Raw genomic sequence first — 22,398 nt, forward strand, 5'->3', positions numbered from 1 at the left:
ATCCGAGCAGAGGTATGTGAAGGCACTTTAAGGATACATAATGCCTTTGAGAACAGCAAGATCTGATTAAAATATTCACAAACATATGAACAGATCTAAAGAAAGAATGTGTACATCTGAAGAGCTGTGTGTGCACCAACATGTGAGCGGGAACCAGCCTTGGAGATCCCAACCAAGGAGACTCATAGAGGCCAATAGTGTACTCCTAAAGCTAACAAAAGGCTGTGAAAACTTACTGTTGTTCCCTTGTTTCTGGAAAGTAGGTTACAGAGTTAGTTAATAAGTATTTTGAATACAGAGAAAAAGTATTCAATTCAGAACCAATTTTTGAGAACTTATTAGGAGTCTGTCCTAGGCTAGGCATGAGGGTGATAAAGATGAGTACAACACAATTCCTGCCCTGGGAGAACTCCCAGTTTAATGAGGGAGGTAGATCTATAAATCCTGTGATGTGGTAAGTGAAAAGACAGAGAGAGGCAGTGCCCCGAAGGTGCTGCACCCAGAGAAGCATTCAGCTCAGAGAGGAAGAGGAAGAACTGAGGAGTGCTCTCCAGAGAAGCTGATGCCTGAACAGAATTTTGAAAGGTGAATTCAGAGGGTTTGAAGGGTATTCCCAGGCAGTGGGAATGCAAGAGCAAGAGCACAGAATTGTGAAAGAGTTTGGAGAAAACTCTACAAGCAGTTTAGTGGTGCTGGAATACAGAGCACAGCTGGAACAGCAACTGCTGAAGAGGTAGATGGTAGCCAGGTCATGAAGAAGCCTGTATGCCATGCGAAGAAGCCTTGATTTTAATCTTTAAAAGCATGTGGTTTACACATTTTCTTGATTATGCACTCAATCCATAAAAAAAAGTTGAAGATATACCCCAATATATGGCTGTTTCCCCATTATAATAAGCATCACTGTACTAATGTCCTATGTATATGAGAGATAACAAAAACAAAACCTTGAAAGAATCAACTAAAAAAATAAATATAAATAGTTTTAATTTTTTTTTTCCAGACCCCAGTGATTTGTCTTGTGTACCTCTGGTAAGCTAACGTTCTGTTTTGGAAATTGCCTTAGGAAATTGGGACCTATTGAAAATTTTAAGCAGAAGAATAATACTGGTAAATTTCTAGATAATTTTTGCTGGAATATAGAAGAATGATAATGGTGGGGATGAGAGGAAGATGGAAAGGGAGGGAGGTCAGGACTAGAGGTAAGGATGTCTGTTAGGAAGCTAATGAAATAGTAGTCCAGGAGAAAATTGATGAGGCTCTGTCTTCAAGGAACCTCTCTCATTAAAGAGAGTAATTTCACTTAATACAAATCAGTAGATGTAGGGCTAAATAGTTGGGTAGGATTTAGGAGTTCTGTAGTAAGAGATTAGAGGAGGTTTTTGGTTTTTTTTAAATTGAGATTTAATATCACTGTTTAATTCCAGAAATTCTCTTCACCCCCTAAAAGAAATCTCATACCCATTAGTAGTCACTCCCTATTCCTCCCTCTCCCTAGCTTCTGGAAATCACTCATCTGACTTTCTGACTCTGTGGATTTGCCTATGAAGGACACTTAATATAAATGGATTCATACAGTATGTGGCCTTTTATGTCCAGCTTCTTTCATTTAGTTTAACGTATTCAATATTCATTCGTGTTGTAACACGTTTGCTGTCTCCATTCTCCCGCCTCTGTCCTCTTCTGAATCCAGTGAGGTCTGGCTTCTGCCTAAACATTGGCTTTTACCGAGGTAACCAGGGACCTCCCAAGTTGGACACCTTTACTTTTTACCTTAACACCTCTGCTGCATTTGACGCCTTTGACTGCTTTCTTGATACCCTTTCCTCAGTTTCCTTGAGTTATACGTCGTGCTGTTTTTGTTCTCCTTCCAGCCGATGCATCACACTATTCTTTCCTCACTCCCGTCTCAGCTTGTCTCTTAAATGTTTTCTTCTTCAGGGTTCTGTTCCTACCCTTCCTTTTCTTGCTCTTCTGTGCCCTCCCTGGGCAATCTCATTCTTTTCCATAATTGTAACCTGTGTGCTCACTACTCCCAAATTTATTAGTGTTCATTCACTTCCCTCCTGGGCCCCAGCCACATAGCCATCTCCAACTGGCTGTCTCCCAGCTACTTCTACCTTAATGTGTCAAGACTGAACCCCTGATCTTTTACCTTTCGCCCTCCTTTATTCCGTGTAGTGGTGAAAAGACTATCTCCCCTCGTATTCTGAGGTAGAAATCCCTGAGTCATTCTATACTCCCTTTTTTCCTCCATATTCAAATCCCTGTTTGTAGAGTGCTCTGTTCCTCTGCATATGCTGTGACCATTCTGTCTGATATATTCTGATTCAGGTAAGCATAAGCTCCTTTCTGGAGCTTTCTCTGAAGCCCTTGAACTTATTCTTTAATGTTCTCATGATGTCTATACATTTCTGTTATTATTATGTCACGTTATACTGTGTGGTTTTAGGCTTTGTTAGGAGAGGTTCATAGTAGGTCTTGTCCGAGAGTGTGGTCCTTACCCCTAAGATAAAGCCTTCCTAGTGTCTGCTAGTCTGTGGCGTTAATGTGGTTTCTTCAGTCTTGCAGAGCCAAAATTCCAAAATGCTCCTGCCTCCTATCCCAGCACTGCTTGCTCCTAGTGCTGCTTTTTCCCTCTCATCCCTGTAACATCTAGCATGTAATAAACCACAGGTGCTCATGCCCTGTGCCCTTATGTCCCCGCCCTTAGCCTTTTGGGATCCCTTCTTTTCCCAGCTCCTTCTCCAGTGTCTTACCACTCAAATTCTAGCCAAACTCAGATCTCTACTCCTTGGTCTCAGTGAGACCGCTCTGTTCTGTTAGGGTTCCAGCTTTCTGTGCTGTGGTTGGGAAGTTGTCCCTTAAAGAGAACTGGGCAATTATGCAGCTCACTTCAAGTTTCCCTTCTCCCAGATGTTGTAACCTTGCACTGCTTGTTATCTCCTGGCTAAAAACAGTTGTTTGTATATTCTGTTCAATTTTATAGTTCTTTATGGTAGATGGTGAGTCTGGTAGGAGCAGAAATCTATTATGATTACCTGCTTATGTGTCTGTCTGCTTCATGAAACTGTCTTACTCATACCTGCATACCTAACATCTAGCACGTAGTAGTAGCAGTAGAGGTTTGTTTGATTAACCTAAAGATAATGCTGGAAATAGGACCACCTTGGAATATACATGTTAAGGAGAATCAATCTTTCCTACTCTGCTTTTCAATCTGGGCCCATTAGGCGGGCACTTTACTTCCCAGGTGGGAACAATATTTGGAAGGTAATCTTTGCTCTTTTTTCCCACCTTTTCTCTGGCTCTCTCTATGAGTGGAAGAGTGATTTTTCTGATTGGTGAGACTGGAAAAGAATTCTGTTGTTTGGAATGACCAATCTTCAGGATTTTCATGTGTTCTCTCCCTGCCATGCTCTAACTGGGTCTGCCCATGCCAGGACAGCCTACATTTGTCCAAATGGTAAGTTTAATTCAGTATGGAAAAGTATTAGACAGCCCATTTGGGATTGTATATCTAAGCTGTTGTTCTCCAGTCACCTTATCACTTACTACAAAGGTGATCTTTTTTGTCTCCATCTACCTCTAACTGCCATGTTTTGTTTTTTAATTAGTCTTAAACTCTGGGTGAGAGAGATTAATTATCACCCTCAGCCCCCACAGAGACTGTAGATGGGACAAAGACAGTTTCTGGCTTAACAAGAGGTCTTTTCCCCACTAGTTGCCATTTCTGTTCTGTTCTCATAACTGCTTGCATTTGCCCCTGGCAGACAGAAGTCACCTAAACTCACTTTTCTCCTTTGCCCCTACCTTTTAATTGTGCTTTGAGGGCTGTAGCCCCTGTTGTACCAGTCAGACCAAGTGGTATCTTTTATCTTTAAAAGAGTAGTATATTTTGAACATGCATTGATTTTGTCTTTAGGAGAAAAGCATTTTTGAGGCTTTTTAGGTGGCATTATACCCCTGTGCTCTTCTTGTATCTGCTGGGCACCTAATTTAAGGTGGATGACTAATGGAACTAACCTCATAATGATGAGCCTTCAGCGGGAACTTTCTCCTGCCAAACTGTCCTATATTCTTAACTACATTGCAGTACAGGAAGGTAATAAATTATTAATCCTAAATCTGTCTCCTCAGATTGTGATAATGACTTGAGTACTGGCAGCTGGGGGAAGATAGTTTTCTGGCTGTTAACATAAACCATGCAAGCTTTTTGATTCTAAAATTCAGCTGGCATTGAGCAAATCTGTGGGATCTTCTTATATCACAATTTAATTGACCAAAGTAAACCAATCAAAAACTTCTAAAAGCCTCTTTCCCAGTGAACTGAAGTAATTGTCCATTGCTTAAATACTCTTCAGTAAAAGATAATCATCTTAAGTCCTTCTCTCTATCTTGGAAAGCTAATTTTGGTGGGTTCTTTTTTTCTTTTAGGAACATTGTGCAAGCATAAACTTATTTACTAACTTGTGTGCCAAACTGAAGAGGCATAAGAATATGGCATAACTGGGTAGTAAATCCAATTCAATTTAAAAGCTGTCTTAAATTGACTCTGCTCAGAAATTCCTTAAGGGAGGAAATAATAAAGTAGTGGAGAAATTTATTAAAAAAAAATAACATTTGCAGGACCAAAGCAAGGCCCCTTGGCTTATTTTGGAGATTTTATAAAAGTCTTACTAATTGAAACAGCTTCCAGTTCAAGGCATTGTGTGGAATCAGTAGGAACATGATCAAAACTATGTATGTGGGTAATGTTTGGACATCTATTCTCAGGTGATTGGTGTTGAAGAGTTTGGGTCAAAATTCATAGCTCTTGGTTTGAAGACCTGCTCTTTGAACTTTCTTTCTGATCCTCTATCCAAGAGCTTCCTTAAGAAAAGTCTGTCCATATGGTTAAGATCCTTTAGCCATTTTTGATTCCAGACAGTACTTGGATATGTTTTAGAGTGAAGTTATAAGAACTGGTCTTGACCATCTATCTAATTTATCAATTGAGCAACAGACAGGAGGCAGAGTGGCCAAGAGCATGGAACATGGGCTTGGGAGTCAGACAAGCCTGAATCTGAGTCCTGGTTCTATTATATACCAGGTGGTGTTACTGAAACCCACTTTTCATCAGATTCCTCATCTACAAAATGAGAATGACAGTACCTCTCATAGGATTGTTAAGAGAATTAAATAACATGTTCACCCAAAGTACTTAGCCTACTCCCAGGTACATAAGTAACAGTTCGTCAGATGTTAGCAGCAGTCATTATGATGTGATGACATAAAATCCTGTTTGGTTAGACTCTTGTCTGATCCCCAGATGACCCAGTAGGCAGCAGGTTTGAGGTCTCTGCTGGCTCCTTAAACCTCTGTCCAGTGAGATCTCAGTTCCCACATTTTTTAAAGTATAATGTTGGCAGCTGGCCTTTCCGCATTGTCAGGAAAAGTAGGCCTCCATTCATATAGCTTGACAGACGTGAGGTTGGTCAAAATGCATGACAGGGTGAGCTGTATTGTGCATTTTCTGTAATTGTAACATGCCACTTGGAGCATGACTGGCTACTTGTTTCCTTCTTCAGCCAGAGATACTTTTCCTCTGGAAGAGGACTCTGTTCTGCTGCCATGACACTACTTGGCCCTCAGCCCTTGTTCACCCCCCGCAACACTGATGATGTGCCCACGCTTGGCAAAGCCCTGGTTAGGCCAAGTTGGCTCTGTCTTTTGGTCTGGACAGTGTTTTGACTGGGGCTAATTCAAGAGCACTTTTGGATTTTGTGTCAGTAGTATCTTGTAGAGTTAGTTCCTTCCTTCCTCCAAACGTATTTACTGGGTGCCTACTATCCTAGGCACTAGAAATGCAGTGGTGAGTAAGGCAGACATGGTCTCTGCCCTTATGGAGCTTGCAGGCTAGTGATTCCTTAGCCATTCCTAGGGAACAGAAGTTCTCTTCGAGAGGGATGAGGTGTTACTGATATCAAGATTCCCTTCAAAGAGGCTGAGGCCTCCCTAGGGTCTCAAGGTAATTCAGTGACAAGAGAGACCCAGTTTTCCTTACAGAATCCTAAGAGATGAGGTAATTTGATGTCTCAAGCTGGTCTCAATAGAGTAACCTTCTGCTGAGAATTATGTAGGTGAAGGCCTTGTCTATAATAGAATATATCTCCAGCCTTCCTTTCAACCCAGCCCACTCTCTCCACCATTAATAACCCACATCCCTAAATAAGTAGTGAGGGTGGTTATCTGGAGATTTGGAAAAAGTGCGGCAGCTGCAGCCTTTGCCCTCAATTTGGAAGTATGTGTGTGTCCTCTGGTGATTTCATGGATATTAGATATACCCAGCCAGTCAGTTCTTGAAAGTCTTTTCTGCATCAGGTTTGTTACTTAGGCCCTCAGGTAGACAGTTCTAATGCAAGGAAAGCACCAAATGATAAAAATCCTGAACTTCTCTGGTCAATCACAAAAGGAAATTGAAATACCCCAAGATGAGAAGGAACTATGAATGTCCCTGAATGGTGAGTTAACCATCACAAGTGCTGTTCTAGGAGAAACAAAAACAGAGAGGAATGCTGGCCAGGGTGTATCTGAAACTCCACCAACTGCTGAATCTGCTCCTAAAGATGGACACCCAGGATAGTTCATCTCATTTCCCCCTTTTAAACTCTCCCAGCAAATGACAGGGTTTTTAGGAACGTTCTCTTTCTTCCAGCTGGCTTAACATGCTTTGGTTCTAATCCACCAGCAATTTGAAATAAATGTGTGCTCGTGGATTCTTACACCTTTAGGTAATAAGGGTAATGACTTGTGTTACCAGACCTGGGAGATGGGGAGTTTATATTGATTTGGTTTTACATCTCTACTCTAATTTCAGATTCAGGTTTAAAATTTTAAAGGGACTGCCATTCTGCCTATTAAGAAAGGGCCTCTCTGTTTTTTGTTTATGTGTGTTTTTGATACAGCTCAGTGTTTATTGTCCTTAACTGAGGGCAACCTGAGTCAGCTGGAAGCTTATGGAAGTAGGCCTGGTAGAATGGGTGAGTCTTAATCAGAATAAATGAAGCAACCTTGTAGAGAGAAGCTAAGAGCCAGGTTCTACTTCAGAAAGTTGCATCCTGCTGGGTCAGTCTATGGCTTTTGGCCTGAAGCAAAACAGCTCCATGTGCTGAAGCAGTGCAAAGCTTCTCTTCTAACTATGTCTTCTATTTCATCGATCTCTAACTGCTTGATTTCCTTTCCTTTTTTAAAAAATCCTTTTCTGATTATGAATCACACATGCTTAATGTAGAAAATTTAGGAAGTGAATATTCCAGATAGAAATAACTACTTCCTGTGAATCCCATCGCCAGAGATGACCACTGTCAACCTGCAGCTGTAGTTTGAGGAGTGTTGCTGGGGAAGTTCTGTTTGTGAGGGCTTGCTTGTTCTGCTCAGTTCCTACTTTTGCTGGATGCCCCCGGGCACTGGCCATCTCTGGACCTGGTAGAGGGGAGGTTTTCTGTTCTTGTGGAGGCCCTGTCCAAGCCCAACAGAAGCAGCTGGTAAGCAGATCTTGAGCAGGGTTATTTGCCCAGAATGATCAGGGCAGAAGGAAAAGTTTTCTCGCCTTTCCAGGGAGACTTTCACTGACAAGCATACCTCCTTTCCTTCCCCAAGCTGTTTTGATTGAGCTGTTTCGCCCCCACTCTTTCATATTTCATGTGGTTGCTGCCTTGGCAGCGTGGCTGCCTCTGTCAGTAGGGAGCAAGAGGTAAAGAGTGAAGGCCTTCTGTGTATGATGTGTTTTCAGGGGTTTTCCTGTGTGCCTATGGGGAGTGTGTGTGTGCATATGTGTGCGTATGTGGGTATGTGAGAGAGACCCCACGGTACATTTGGATACCCTCATTGCCCTGCTTAGAATTAGTGTCACTTTGAAGCAGCAGAGAAGTATTGCCATTTTACAGATAAGAATAAGGAAAGGCCAGTTTCTCTGTGGCTAGACAGAATCCGTACTAGATAATTGGGTAGTGAGGAGTGTTGACCATTTTGCCCAAATTTTTATTTCTGTCAATAGAATCAATTAACTTGAATATGGAGGTATAAGGGAAAGATAGAGAAGTACATGTCATAAAAATGTAGTCTATTGACAGCCATGTCTGCAGTAAATAAACTAAACAATACCAAATTACTGAATGGCAATGCTACATATGTTGATGACTTTAGGTTACACTTTTTTTTTTTTTGGTGGGGGGTAGGTAATTAGGTTTATTTTATTTATTTATTTATTAATGGAGATACTGGGGATTGAACCCAAGACCTTGTGATCTGTACAGTCCCTCTCCAGATTACACTTTTCTAGTATTTGTCATCCCTAGTTCTTGATATGTGTGTCTTATATTTAGTGCCTTAAAATATGCATTCTGCATTCTTTTTTTAATTGAAGTATAGTTGATTTACAATGTTGTGTTAGTTTCTGGTGTACAGCATAGTGATTCAGTCATATATATAAACATTCTTTTTCATTGTAGATTATTACAAGATATTGAATATAGTTCCCTTGCTATCCCGTAGGACCTTATTTATCTGCATACTGCATTTTTAATACCTTCTCTAGGATGCTTAATTCAAATCACTTAATGATAATTCAGATCTAGGTGTTTTGTACACACTGTAGATACCTACAATTCAGTCCCTGCCCCTGGCTAAATAAAACCCAGTTCTTGCTGTCAGAGAGTTCACACTATGGAGGCAGAGATAGATGTAGGCACATAAAGAAGCATGATAAATTCCAAGATGTGCTGTGGGAGCACAAAGAGTCGGGCAGGGAAGAGCTGAACCCTGTTTTATAGCAAGCTGAGGAGACAAGCGATAATCTGTTTGAATTTCCTTCTCCCAAATTCATTTGAAGTGTTTTTTAACCTGCAGAGCTCTTTCACTTCTTTTCACAGAGGGAGGGATAGAGGGAAGAGTCTGTACAGCTGTGTAAAGTCTAGAGAATAAGAGCCCTAAGAAAATTATTTTTATTTCTGTACAGATACAGATTAGCTTTGATTTAATTTAAATAAGCTGGCTCTTAAAAATTCTAAGAATGCTAACTACTCATATAGTTTCGCTTTCATTTACACACAGATGAGGAAGTATCTGTAGCCCTGCATTTGATTTGCTATAAGCAAAAAGTAGTTTGAGGTATTTAAGCATCTGAAGCTTGGTTGTATTGAATCCTCACATGTCCCAGTTCAGCCCACTGCAGGGTTCCTTTTTTTTTTTTTTTAATTAGACTTACATAATACTCCAAAAAGAGAGATTTTTAATGGATAAACTGACTAATTTTTCCTCTATTGGCCGTATCTGCTGGAATAACACTTCATGGTTTGCTGTATTATTTCCCTATTTCCTCCCAAGCTTGCAGCTGTATTTTTAATATACATATTTCTGCTGCAGCCCTCTAAATGACCTTCTCTTTAGAAACAACAAAACCAGCCAGCAAAAAGAAAGAAAGAAAGAAAGAAAGAAAAGAAAAGAAAGAAAAGAAAGAAAGAAAGAAAGAAAGAAAAAAGAGAAAGAAAACCACTCCCCACCCAAACCTTCCCTCAAAACAAAACAGTGCTCTGATTCAAGGTTTATTGTGGGTTTGATTGGTAAGAAGGTTGGTATGATTGTGAATGCAGATAATTTATCAGGTCTGCAGTCAGAGACACCAATCAACTGCAGGTTCTTAACAATAACTATACCTACTACAAGTGGGCTTACAGAGAATGCTAGATTCATGACATTGTGTCTAGGGGCTTTTCTCTTTAGGAAAAAAAGTCTTTCTTTTTAGAGCTTCTTTTATGTACAGATAAACAAAGTTTATCTGTTATCATTTTCTACCTGTGCTTTTTGAAGTACAAAGACTGTTACATAGAGAGGTGTGGGCTCTTTCATGCTGTGGCTTGGAGGCGTGCTCTCCTTGCTGACAGCATTCTTCAGAGTCTTTTAGTCATAAGGTGGTGGGAGCAAAAGCGAAGCAGGAGATTCGGAGTGTATTGTATGCAGCAAGTAACCCCCTAGTTACAGTTTTTTTTTTAAGTACATAGTTTAATCATTTGTCTTCAATCTGCCTTTAAATATTATAAAGCCCTTGATGACTGTATCATTTCTGAGCAGGTGACTTGATGGTAGGAGAGCTATTTTCAGCTATACCAGTGTTTTGGTTAATACTCTAACTTATGACTTGATTGTGAAATGGCTTTGGACTAAACCTTAACAGATAGGTCTTTTGAAACTTTGTAGCAACCATATCCAATTAATGCAAACCTTTGATTTATTAATAAGTATCAGGTAGAAGCTAAAGGCATTAGAATTGTGGTAGACCGGTTTTCATTTTTCACCTCTGTGACCGGAACATAGAGTTGTTTTTTTTTCTTTTTCTCCTCATCATTACTCAGGAGAAGGGAAATTGAATGGATCTAGATGTCATCAGTGATGGATGACTATTTACCTAGGTGAACTGGAAGCTATTCTCCATTGTTGCTTTGTTCAGAAAGTTCCATGGTGAAAGCTTGTCTTGCCTTTGAGTGAAGTGGAGCCGTCTGAAATAGATAGCTCAGGGACCTGAAATTTGGTTGGTCCTTTCATAAGGAAAGATTGCTTTTTGATTTGAAAAGACTTTTCAGTTTAGTGTTTAGGCAGGAAAGACTGTTTCCTGGCTGGTTTTGTTAGATTCAGTTGTCTCTTTTTAATCCATTTGGCTTTTCTTTAATTTCTCTTTTTGCACATCTCTCATCATACCTCCCCTTCAGTGTTCTCCCCAGTTTAATTCAAAAAGCTGTCTCTCATTTCTTAGTGAACTGGAGGCTTTGCTTTTCTCTCCTGTCCTTCCCTTCTTTTAGTCAAGGAAATGAATTAGCCTTAAGAATTTTGGTTAAAACTTAAGTAATTCCATATTGGAGCTGACATCTTTTCTAGATTTTGTTAGTTTAAAAAACCCATAAATTTATTTAAATACTGGGTAAACTTTAAAAATTAACAAATAATTCTTTGAATGCCTACTATGTGCCAAGCATTCATCTGGGCCTACAAATACAGAGACACAGGATACAACCCCAGCACTTAAAGAGGGCAGAGTATATGAGGTAGAGAGACCAATATGATCCACTGAGAAAAATACTATGATAGAGGTAGAATATGCAGAAGAGAGGAATTTTGGGGTGAAGGTTTCAAGGAAGATTTTCTGGAAGAAGTGGTGCCTGAGCTGAAATAAAGGGTAATAACAACAACAAAAGTAATGGCAGCTGTAATTACTGAGTTTTAACTACATACCAGGCACTGTGTTAATACTTTGCATAGCTTATCTCCTTTTATATCTGTGATAACCCTGCTATCATTCCTATTTTTACACATGAAGAAACCAAGAAATGCTGAGCCAAAATGACATAGCTAGTAAGTAGACTGGATTGGTATTCTAAGTCAGGCAGTCTTATTTCAGGGGTCGAAGTCTTAACCAGTCTTGTGGGGTGGGGTTCAGAAGATGGGGTGAGATGAAATAAGGGTATTGATCTTGATACAGGGTTTTCTTCTGAAAACAAAATTTTTAACACAATTTCTGAGGGTTCTGTATGAACCTCACTTGGAGACTGGATGTATTTTCTTATTAAATCAAGATTAAATGAGGGTGGTTTTTATAGTTCCTTTAACCTGTAAAGTATAGTTATAGGTAGATTAAAGGAACATTTCCCCCCTCTTCTGTCTGTAAATATTGCCCTCTTCTAAGGATATGTCATGGTACTCTTTTTCTCTTCAGCAGTTTGCCACAATCCAGTACCTTTGAGGCTTCTTTATTAACAGTCTTATAGGAGAGGACTTACTCTTCCAAATATTTGTAACTAGAAAAAAGTGCTACAAGACTCAGGTTTTGTGATGAGTTGTTGGAAGCTTGTTTTCCATTTAGCAGACAATCCAGAGTTAATGGGAATAGTGGCTGAGAGGTTCTTGGTGGGCAGACTCTTCCATGGAGAGTTTGTCTTTGACCAGAATGGTCTTTGGGAAAAATGGGAACATTTCAGTCAAGGGAAAGGAGTCAGAATATGGACACAAAGCCTATTGATTCTTGTTTAGCTGTTAGTTTAGTTTCAACGAATTACCTAAACCATAACATTTAACAAACTGTGCTCTTAAGAAAGCTAGGCACACAGCAAAGGCGATGAATAGTAATTATTTTCTTTTCAGAGGACTGCTTTGTGAGGCTACTGCCACCTTTCAATCTAACCTGTATGCAACTGAGGAAAAAAGTATTGGCCCTTTTGAAAAGGAAGAGAGAGGGCAATGGTTATTACCCTGGCTTTTTCCAAACTTCATAACACCTGATTGTGCCCTTAAAGAATTTAGTTACTTCCTCTGCCTTGCTTTCTGAATATGCTAACCCCCCGCAGGAGAGAACTGGTGTGGAGAGTAACAAGGAACCATTTTTGTATTTGTTTATTAGTGGGTGTGCAGGTAACAGACACGCTGATAGTCAAAAGGAAGCTGGAGGGTGCCCCCTGAGGTGGTTTGTTTTTGAATAGTTCCTGTGAGTTGCTTTTGAGATCGATAACATGCCTGCTTGTGTCGTTTTCATATGGCAGCCATCTTGACTGAGCCCCACTGCTTCTGAGCGAACACATCCTTTTGATGATAGCTTCAGGAAGGCAGGTGGTATGGATCCATAGGTCAGTCACTGACCTAAGCACCAAATTTAAAGCTTCTGCCTTACTGCTTGTAATAGTTCATTATAGGTATAATTATCAAAGGATTCTTTTTGTTTGTTTGTTTTTTAAGTATTTGCATTTCTTTTTTTTAAAACGATTTCTTTTTGAGGGGGGGAGGTAATTAGGTTTATTTATTTACTTTAATTTTTAAAATTTTTAATAGAGGTACTGGGAATTGAACCCAGGATCTTGTTCATGCTAAGCAGGCACTCTCTCATTGGAGCTGTACCCTCCCCGCTGAATGAATTTTTGACCATATTATAAAATTGTGATATTTCAAGAAAAGAATTCATTTCAATCAATGTTAAAAGTAAGTGCAAATTTTGCCTATAAAATATCCTAACCATGTGTAGTTTTCCACAGAAACTTGGTTCCCCCTGCACTACCCCCGCCTTTCTAGGAGAATTTATCAACTGCTCTTTTTTTTTTCAACTAATACTGGTGAGGCATTCTCTCTGCTCCCATTGCCACCATCTCAGCTTTTCCATTGGGATACTATTTGAATTTGGTTAAAGTATGAATTCCCAGTGACCTTAATATTGTGGTTCCTAAGGCAGCAGGCATTGTCTCTGCTTCATTCTTGGTTGCCAGCCAGCAGTTTCCGAGTTAGCTGGAGAAGTCAGGCTCCTTACCTGAGATTTAAGAATGCTGGAGGCAACAGCACTGTCTCTAAATATTTCCAGAGTTGTTCACAGCTTTCTAAAAGTATCTGATGAATTTCCTTCTGGCAATAATTCTTACATTCTATAGACTTTTCTAACCTGGTGCTTGGAATTATGAAACCTGATCTAGATTTTGTTCCAGATTTATTAGAATTTTGTCTATTGAGGGATGGTAATGATATATAAGCATTGCTAGTTCCAGAGCCTCCTGTTTTAGGGATCCTCCAGGTAATACATATGGGAGCCCTGTATTCTCTGCTTTGTCATGGCTTTAGAAAGGGACTGGCTCTGTCTTCTTGTTTTCATCCTGGAAAAGCTGTCTACATGTTCCTACCAACAATGAGTTCTAGACTTTCCCAAAGGATTTTCAGTCCAAGTTTCTACGAACTGTAAGCCCTTTTTTGGTAAGGTGTTTTTTTTTTTTAGTGGAGGTACTGGAAATTGAACCTAGGACCTCGTGCATGCTAAGCATGTGCTCTGCCACTAAGCTATACCCACCCACCGTAAGGATTTAATATTGTTTTTGTTTAGGCCCTAGGAGCAGAGCCAGGCTATGGCGGCGTGGGCAGGAGAGAAACTGATCTAAAATTGGACTTATTTTCATCTTACCTTTTATCCAAGTTACTTCTAGAATCCAGTATTGACTCTAGCAATGCTTCCCTGCTTAACCCCTTTGATGAATCCTTTTTCTTAAGAGTAACAACAATGAAAACAATGAAAATTGAATCTCAGAGAGGTTAAATTACTTTTCAGAGGTGAAGTTACTACTAAATGATGACTCTAGAGCTGAAACTAGAACCTTTGTCCTTTAACTATGTAAGATGATTAGCCATCTTTTAACCATGTAAGAGGAAGAATTATGATCCGCTGAATGGATGAAAAAGAACTGCTTCCCTCCCGGCCCCTATTTTTGTTATTGAACACATAATGGAGCAACATTAAATAACATTTAACTTTAAATTTTAATTTTAAAAACTCAGTCAAATTCCCTAAATACGTGAACTAAAAGATCAGAGTACCTCTTTCCCTTATTGGGAAGTATTGGGATTAATTTTTTTAGCAACACTATAGCTAGCTAACCTCCTCCACAAGTCACATTTCTTTTACTCCTTGTCACTGTCAAAGATATAAGTGCTTTTGACCATCTGTTTTTCCCCAGGCTCTTTTCTTTTGAGCTAATACAGGGGATCAAATTGTCAGATAAGACTCATATGAATCAGAGATTTTACACATTACTGAGCTTTAGTAGTACTTTTAAGAATACAAGCAACCAAGAGGTATAAATGAAGTAGGGAGAGACTGGCACCTGGATGGACCCCCGGGTTGTTCCTTCCCTCATGTTCTCTCCAGCCCAGAGTAACGGATCAGCTCTCTAACTGAGGCTTCCAGGTCACCTCAGGGGGAGTGTTTGGGTTATGAAACATTTCTCTTTTATACTACTACATAGTCATATAGCTTATGTGACACTCTTTGGGGAGCCATGGAAGTAAAAGAAGGCCTTTGCAGGACAAACCAGTTTTATAGCTTCCCCACCTGCTTTTATCTCCATATTTTAAGATCTGGATTTAACTAGAGCTGCTAGTAACAACCAGGGAATTAGAATTTTTTGCCACCTTCTCTTCGACCTTGTAATCACCATAAATCAATCCCTTAACTATTTTCTTGGGTCTAAAAGTGTTTCTCCCTGCCCCCAGTTCCATTGGTAAGACATCCTCTGTGATTTGCCTCAAAGCTTTCTCCATTTTATACCGAGGATGGGTAGGCAGGCATCCTGTCATCAGTTCCCTATTATATTTTTCCATCTTCTTTTTTTCTTGATATGAAGTACCTTAACCATTATGATTTCTGTGAGTGTGATTTGACATTCCCATGTAACTTGGTGCTTTGCAACTCACTCACACTTACCATCCCTCCCTTCCCAACTTTTTAACTCTGACAAGAATCCATTGAGTTACTCCACCCTCTCTGTACTCAAACTTGTTAGTCAGGACACTAGATAGAGAGAATATTCTGAGACCTGGCTGTCTTTTGGAGAAATACATTTTCTCCCTCTAACCTGCAGGCAGTGGTTGCTCATTCTCCCATATCCCATGTACCTCTGAGTTTGGAGGTGGAGCTGATGTCCTTATCACCCCACACTGTCACTTCTTGAACGTTACTCCTCCACTTCCATTAAAAACTTCTGCTCTTTGAGGTTTATAACATTTCCTACCCCTAATCATTACTCATCTATCAACCATCATTCATCCCCCCTCATTTATTGCTGCATGTGGGCCTCATCTCTTTTCAAAGTCCTGTCATCAGCCTGGGTGTCTTCAGTATGACCCTCTCAGTACGTGGCCACGTGGTTTCCTGACAGGTCACTTGTTCATTCATTTTTTCACCACTTCATTCATGCATATTCATACATGCATTTATTTGTACATTCATTCAAAAAGGGTTTTTGATCACCTACAGTGTAATGTGCTGAGTCCTATGCTGGAATTGGTGGTACAGAGGTGAGTGGGGGGAAAAAAAGCCAGACATGGTCCTGTCATCCTGGAGCTTACAGCGAAGTTGTAGGGGAATAGACATTGAGCAGATGATCACACAAAGAAATGTAACTTTGTAAGTGTTATAATTACTTTGAAGGAAAGAAACAGAGCCCGAGGAGTGTCCTAGAGGAATCTGACTTAGCATGGAGGCGTCTCTGAGGAAATGATGGTTGGACTGAGACCTCATATGAGGGGTTAACTGGATCAAGAGGCAAGATAATTCCAAATAGAGGGGGCAGCATGTACAGAGCCCAGTAGGGAGAGGGAGCATGGTCCATTTGAGGAATGAAAGATGGCTGGTGGGTTGGAAGATGATGAAGGAGGGAAAGCATGACACAAGGTAGGGCTAGAAAGGTAGGCAGGATCCAGATCATACGAGATCTTTTTAGGTTACTGTAAGGATTTTGGTCTTCATTCTAAGGGAATGAAAATTTTGTTTATTTGAATTTTTAAAATTTATTTTTCAAAATATAACACATGTACGTTGTATAAATTCAAAAGATGTAAAAGGGTATTTAGTGAAGAAACAAGTCTCTCAGCTACCTAGTTTTCCCTCCTAAAGGCAGCCATGCCAGTTTCTTGAATATTCTTCCCAAAACAGTCTATGCGTATGTATATATATATGAACATTATAATCTTTTTTCTCCACACACAAAGTGTAGTATATGATACACACTGCTCTGTACCTTTTTTTCCCTACATAATGTTTCCTGGATATCATTTCAAGTGAGGACCACAGAGAGTGGCCTTATTCATCCCAGCAACTATATGGATCTTCTTTAATTTATTTAACCAGTTCTAGTTATTTGCAATATTTTTCATTTCAAACAACATACAGTGAATATCTTTGATATCATGTCATGTATGTGATGGCATATCTGATCAATAAATTCCAAAGTTAGGTACCTTTATTCTGTGAAGACTGAACTTCTTTCCTTCAGAGCACTTACATTAGTTTGCAGTCCTACATTTACTATTTTATCTATTTCATCTCTCTCCCCCATCTAAATTATAAGCAATGCCGAGCATGAAACAGATGCTCAGTAATATTTGTGGAATGGTTGAATAAATAAGGAAATAAGGAAAATATCTAGGTGGGAAAAATTGCCTTATTAGCTAAGGTTATCTTTTGTACTAGACAAATAACTAAAATGGCCTTATTAGCTAAGGTTATCTTTTGTACTAGACAAATAACTATAAAAATCAAAGTCATCTGGAACTTACCAATTTCCTATAGGTTAACGTCTAAATTTTGGCTCTCCTCAGTAGTAAACAGTAAGTCAACCAAAAGTATGTTCTCTTGCGAGGGGAGCTGGCAAATTTTCTTAAAGGGCCAGATAGTAAATATTTTAGACTTTACTGGTCTTAAGATAACTCTGTTGCAGCTACTTAACTCTGCCATTAGAGCACAATCAGCCATAAACAATACATAAATAAATGAGTGTGACTATGTTCCAATGAAACTTTATTTACAGTAATAGGTAGCACCTGGAGTTGGCCGTTGGGCCATTGTTAGCTACCCCTGGTTTGATGAATCAGTAGTGATAACCCTTCTTTCATTCCTAACGTTAATTTGTGACTACTCTCTTTTTTTTCTGTCGTCAGTCTAACTAGAGCTTTATCCGATTTTATTGATCCTTGAACAACCAGATTTTGGTTTCATTGATTTTTCTCTATTGTTTTTTGGTTTGTTTTCTGTTTCATTGGTTACTTTTATCTTTATCTTTTCCTTTCTGTGCTTATTTTGGATATAATTTACTCTTCTTTTTCTGTCCTTTATGATAAAAACATAGATCATTGTGGGTTTTTTTTTTTCCTGTTAAAGTTTGGCCTTTATTTTTCCGTATCTTTTTGAATGCATATATATATATACAAACAAAAATGTTTCATTGTAAAGAACATAACACCATATTATATAGATTTTCTGCAACTTGCTTTTTTAACTTATCAAGGTATCATGGGGATATTTCAGTGGGTACATACAGAACTCTACCTCATTGTTTTCACTTACTATATCGTATTCTGTAGTCACTATTTCCATATCGATAGACATTTAGGGTCTTAAACTATCTCACCAGTACAAACTATATTATAATAAAAGCCTCACAAGTGAGAGGTTCTCCAGGATAGAGGTACACAGACTATTTTTGTTAGATGTGTAATTTATTGAATGTCTTCTCTTTGATGCTCAGAAGAAATAAACTACTTCTGTATGGTTTACCACAATATATTTCATTGCTCTTTCTTTGTTAGGAATTTTCTTATGCTGTTTAAGGGCTGAACTTTGGGGAAGAGTATTTCCACATTAATTATATTTATAAGGCTTTTCTCCAGTATGGATTCTCTGATGTCCAGTAAGAATTGAGCTCTTCATATAGGCTTTGTTGCAGTCAATAATACATCAGTAGGGTTTATTCCCACTATGAGTTTTCTGATGTCCAGCAGTGGATGTGTACCTGAAAGATTGTCCACATTTATTGTAGTGACAGGGTTTCTCTCCTGTATGCATTCTTTGATGATTAATAAGATTTGAGCTCTTTCTAAAGGCTTTTCCACATTCATTACACAAGTATGATTTCTCATCAGTATGTGTTTTCTTATATTCCAACACAATTGAATTATTCCTGAAAGCTTTCTTCCCACATTTATTACCTTCAAACAACCTTTCTCCACTATATATTCTCTCATGATGAGTAAATTCTGTCTTCTAGGCAGAAGACTTCCTCAGTCTTTACATTTGTAAGGGTTTCTGATTGGTATGAATTCTCTGATGACTTAAAAGTATAGATTTCTTTCTGAAAGCTTTTCCACATTCATTGCATTTATAGGGTTTCTCTCTAGAATGAATTCTCTAATGATTGATAATTATTGACAATTTGAAGAGTTTCACACATTCAGTATATCTGTAAGTTTGCTTTCTTAGGTGAATTTTATGATGATTTAAAAGCAATGAGATGTGCATAATGGCTATCACACATTCTTTATGTTTATGGGATTTCTCAACAGTGTATCTCTGGTGTCTAATAAAGGAGGAGTTATATTTGAAGACTTTCCTACATTATAGTACTTCTTCCCTGTGGAGCTTGTGCCCTCCCAACCCAGGCCTATACCAATCATGACACTTTTTGTTTGCTCTTCCAGAGCAGATCCTTCAGAATTATTTTCCTTTAGGGCTGACATCTTTGTTTCAAACCACCAGTACACCTGGACTGCCCGGGTACCTGGTGAAACTTCTCACACGTCCATTCAGGGCTCTGCCCCTTGTTCCAGTTGGATTATTAATTTTGGCTTGAAAGAGAGAGAAACCCCATAGACACCAGATTCCTATGGTTTTCCAGCATCACATCCCTGTACATGTCCACTGAATGGCATCCAGGTGTCTTCATTCAATCTGGGTAAAGGCCACAGCCACATCCCCAAGTGTCAGTGATCCCTGGATCTAGGCTCTCGGTCGTCTTGGAGTCATCTGTATTCTGAAGTGTTCTTCCAGGAATATGCAGAGGATCCTGCTTCAGCCAACAATTTTGGAGGCTAGAAGTCTAAAATCAGGGTGTTGACAGGGCTGGGTAGAATTACCTTCTGAGACTCTGGGTAGAATCTTTCTTTGACTTTTCCTAGCTTCTGGTGGTCGCTGGCAATCCTTGACATTCCTTGCAGTTGTATCACTTCAATCTCTTCCTCTGTCGTCACATGGCATTCTCCCTATGTGTCTTTCTAGATCATGGGTTTTTGACTTTCCTTCTTTTCTTTTTTTGAGGGGGTAGGTAATTTGGTTTATTCATTCATTCATTAATTTTTTTAGAGGAGGTACTGGGGATTGAACCCAGGACTTTGTGCATACTAAGCATGTGCTCTACCACTTGAGCTATACCCTCCCCCTCCCTTTCTAAAAGAAGCATTTAAAGCTATAAATGTCCCTCTAAACATTGCTTTAACTGCATCCCACAATTTGAATATGTTGTGTTTTCATTTTCATTCAGTTCAAAATATTTTCTAATCACTCATGCAGTTTCAACCTACACTTGGCATACATTAGCATTCGGTCAAAGACTGAAGGGAACCACTATCCAGATGTCTTTCTTAGTGTTGCTTCCTCCTTTTTGGTAGTTTGTTCCAAATTCTAGCTACCACAGTCGCCCTGAACTCTGTTTCCTCAACTTAGCAAGACCACCCTGTTCTGCTTGGGTTCTTCCCTGTCCCAGTCTGGAGCATGCCTGTAAACGGAAAGCCAAGTTTGTCATGGGGTTCAGCCTTGTTTGTTTCCTTCCTCTCTGGGATCACAGTACCAGACTACCTGTTGTTCAGTGTCTAATAACAGTTGTTAGGTATATTTTGTCTAGTTCTCTAGTTGCTCATGGTGGGAAACAAGTCCTTTGGCAATTCCTCCTTCAAGGGCAGAAGTAGAGGTCATGGTACTTTAAAAATAGTAAATAGAGTAGTGGCTTATAGAAAAGTATGTTATTTTCATTTTTGTGGATCTCTTCACTATGACTTTTTCTGAGAAGAATGTTGGAGAGTTGTTATAAAGGTAGCTGACCATAGTTACTGATGTAACAATTTATTGATTTCAGCAAAGTCTGTACACTCAGCTGGTACCAAGATTCCTTCCATTGGTTGCTGTGTGGAAGGTTGATGAGGAAATAGAAGGGCATTTCTGTAGCTCTTGGTACCTTCATTTTTTCCCCATGGTTTCTATTTCTTCATCTTTTTTTTAAGGATGTTCCATAATCCACAAGCCTGCCTGTTTCCCTCTTACCTCTCAGTTGACTGTGTCCACATTTAGTATTTCCTGGGTGTCAGGTTGGCTTTGACTGATTATCTGGTTGTTGCTTTAGTCAGTCATATGTATATGTGCAGATATGATTATGTATCTCTTCAGTGGTTTGATTCTACTACATAGTTTCTATGTGTAATTCTAAAATATATTTTATGTTATACCCCAGGGCTAGGGTAAGGGTATGAAATTTAAGGAGACACTCTCAAGGTTGGGTAAACCAGTCCTGCACTTGCATGACTCTGAGAGTGAGTGCTTCCGTAAAGTTTGTGCCCAAGGCCCCTCTCGCCTCACCCGGGTTCTGGCCCTGTATAACCCTGACCACAGTTGGTTACAAACACCTGTATGACTAAGACCTTAAAATGAACTCTGTATAAAAACTTTAATTTAGAACATGCTTTGACTTTACTTCATCTAAGAAAACAGAACTGAGGTAATATTTCAGAAAAATCAGTGCCATGCCTGAAAAATTCAGCAGCTCGAAAGTTTATACATAAGCAACATTAGCCAGAATTTTGAACCGTGTTATCTGTGTTAACCACAGTTGATCACTGTTGTACTTGTGTTCCTTCATTTCTTTATCATCATGTGGCTTGTCATTAGGACGTTCATTCTAAAATACCTCTCATGATTAAAATTTTTGGTAAGCTTGACTACTACTTTGGCTGTTGCTGCGATGTGCAAACCACCTGACTGACAAACCATTGATTAGAAAATGGATGAATGTATTACCTGCAAGAGGTCATGAGTACTCAGTTTGTGTTGCTGCCAGTTCAGTGGGGGCAATCTTCCATCTTCTTCAGCTACCTGCCCTTCAGGTCCCATAGTCTTCACACTGTCCCTGAGAAATGCCTTGGAGGTGAGTGCAACGTCATGGGGTGGGACTTTGCCCCTGTCCCTCAGTACACTTCCTCCAGAAGAGTTCTTTTGTTTTGTTTTTTCTGTTTCATGAGCTGGAGTTCTGTGTAAAAGGTCTACGTGGAAGGGGCTCATTGAGAAAGAGAGCCAGCAATGACTATAGGAGCAGTGCTTCTACAAACTAAAATATCCTGAGCCAAAGAACACTCTCTTTTGCTTCTTCCGTTCCACTTACTAGAAAGCTTAAAAACGAGTCTTCCAAATAGCCTCAAATGTTAGTATTTAGGATTCTTTACAGAGCTGTAGTCTCTGTTTTTATTTCATCTTAAAATGTTTTCATTCTTTGTTTTTAGATGCCAAGGAGAGCAGGTGCCAGCAGGCGAAGACACAATTTGGAGTTGGCCTGAGATCTGGGGGAGAAAATCACTTCCGGCTTCTTGAAGGAATCCCCTCTCTCCAGTCATGTTGGGCTACCTGCTGCCAGGACTCTGCCTGCCATGCCTTTTGGTGGTTAGAAGGGATGTGCATCCAGGCAGACTGCAGCAGGCCCCAGAGCTGCTGGGCTTTTAGGACAGACTCTTCCAATTCCATGCTGGTGTTTTTAAAAAAATTCCAAATTGCAGATGGTTTGGGCTTTCCACTTGAAGATGATATTCCACATACTCTGGGGTTAGGTTGGAGCAGGGCATCTTGGAGGAGGCAGAGCCCACCCAGAGCTCCACTCAGATCCACTGTGTCTTCCAGTGACCAGCAGAGCTTACTCAGGAAGCTTTGGAAGAGAGAGAGTCCCAGTGAAAAAGTGGTTACAGTGACACAACCTTCTAAAATGAATGACTCCAAGGAACTAGGCGATCTAAACACCACTGGCTCAGCAGAGGTAA

At 39.6% G+C, this 22,398-nt stretch overlaps 1 protein-coding gene and 1 pseudogene across 8 annotated transcripts in view; one reads left to right on the forward strand and one right to left on the reverse strand.

The window, feature by feature from the left end:
* KIAA0319L (KIAA0319 like) overlaps positions 1–22,398 on the forward strand; it is a 99,689-nt gene that overhangs the window by 6,553 nt on the left and 70,738 nt on the right. For all 8 annotated transcript variants that reach the window (XR_006726696.2, XR_006726695.2, XM_010959914.3 and 5 more), the window contains exon 3: positions 21,871–22,394. Coding sequence is in view for 6 of the 8 variants with exons in the window: in XM_010959914.3 (XP_010958216.2) it covers positions 21,871–22,394 (524 nt within the window). In the remaining 2 variants the exon portion in view is untranslated. The remainder of the gene's footprint in view (positions 1–21,870; positions 22,395–22,398) is intronic.
* Positions 18,074–19,479, reverse strand: LOC141579680 (uncharacterized; annotated as a pseudogene).

The sequence above is a fragment of the Camelus bactrianus genome, chromosome 13 (assembly GCF_048773025.1).
Source record: "Camelus bactrianus isolate YW-2024 breed Bactrian camel chromosome 13, ASM4877302v1, whole genome shotgun sequence".
Taxonomy (NCBI): Eukaryota; Metazoa; Chordata; class Mammalia; order Artiodactyla; family Camelidae; genus Camelus; species Camelus bactrianus.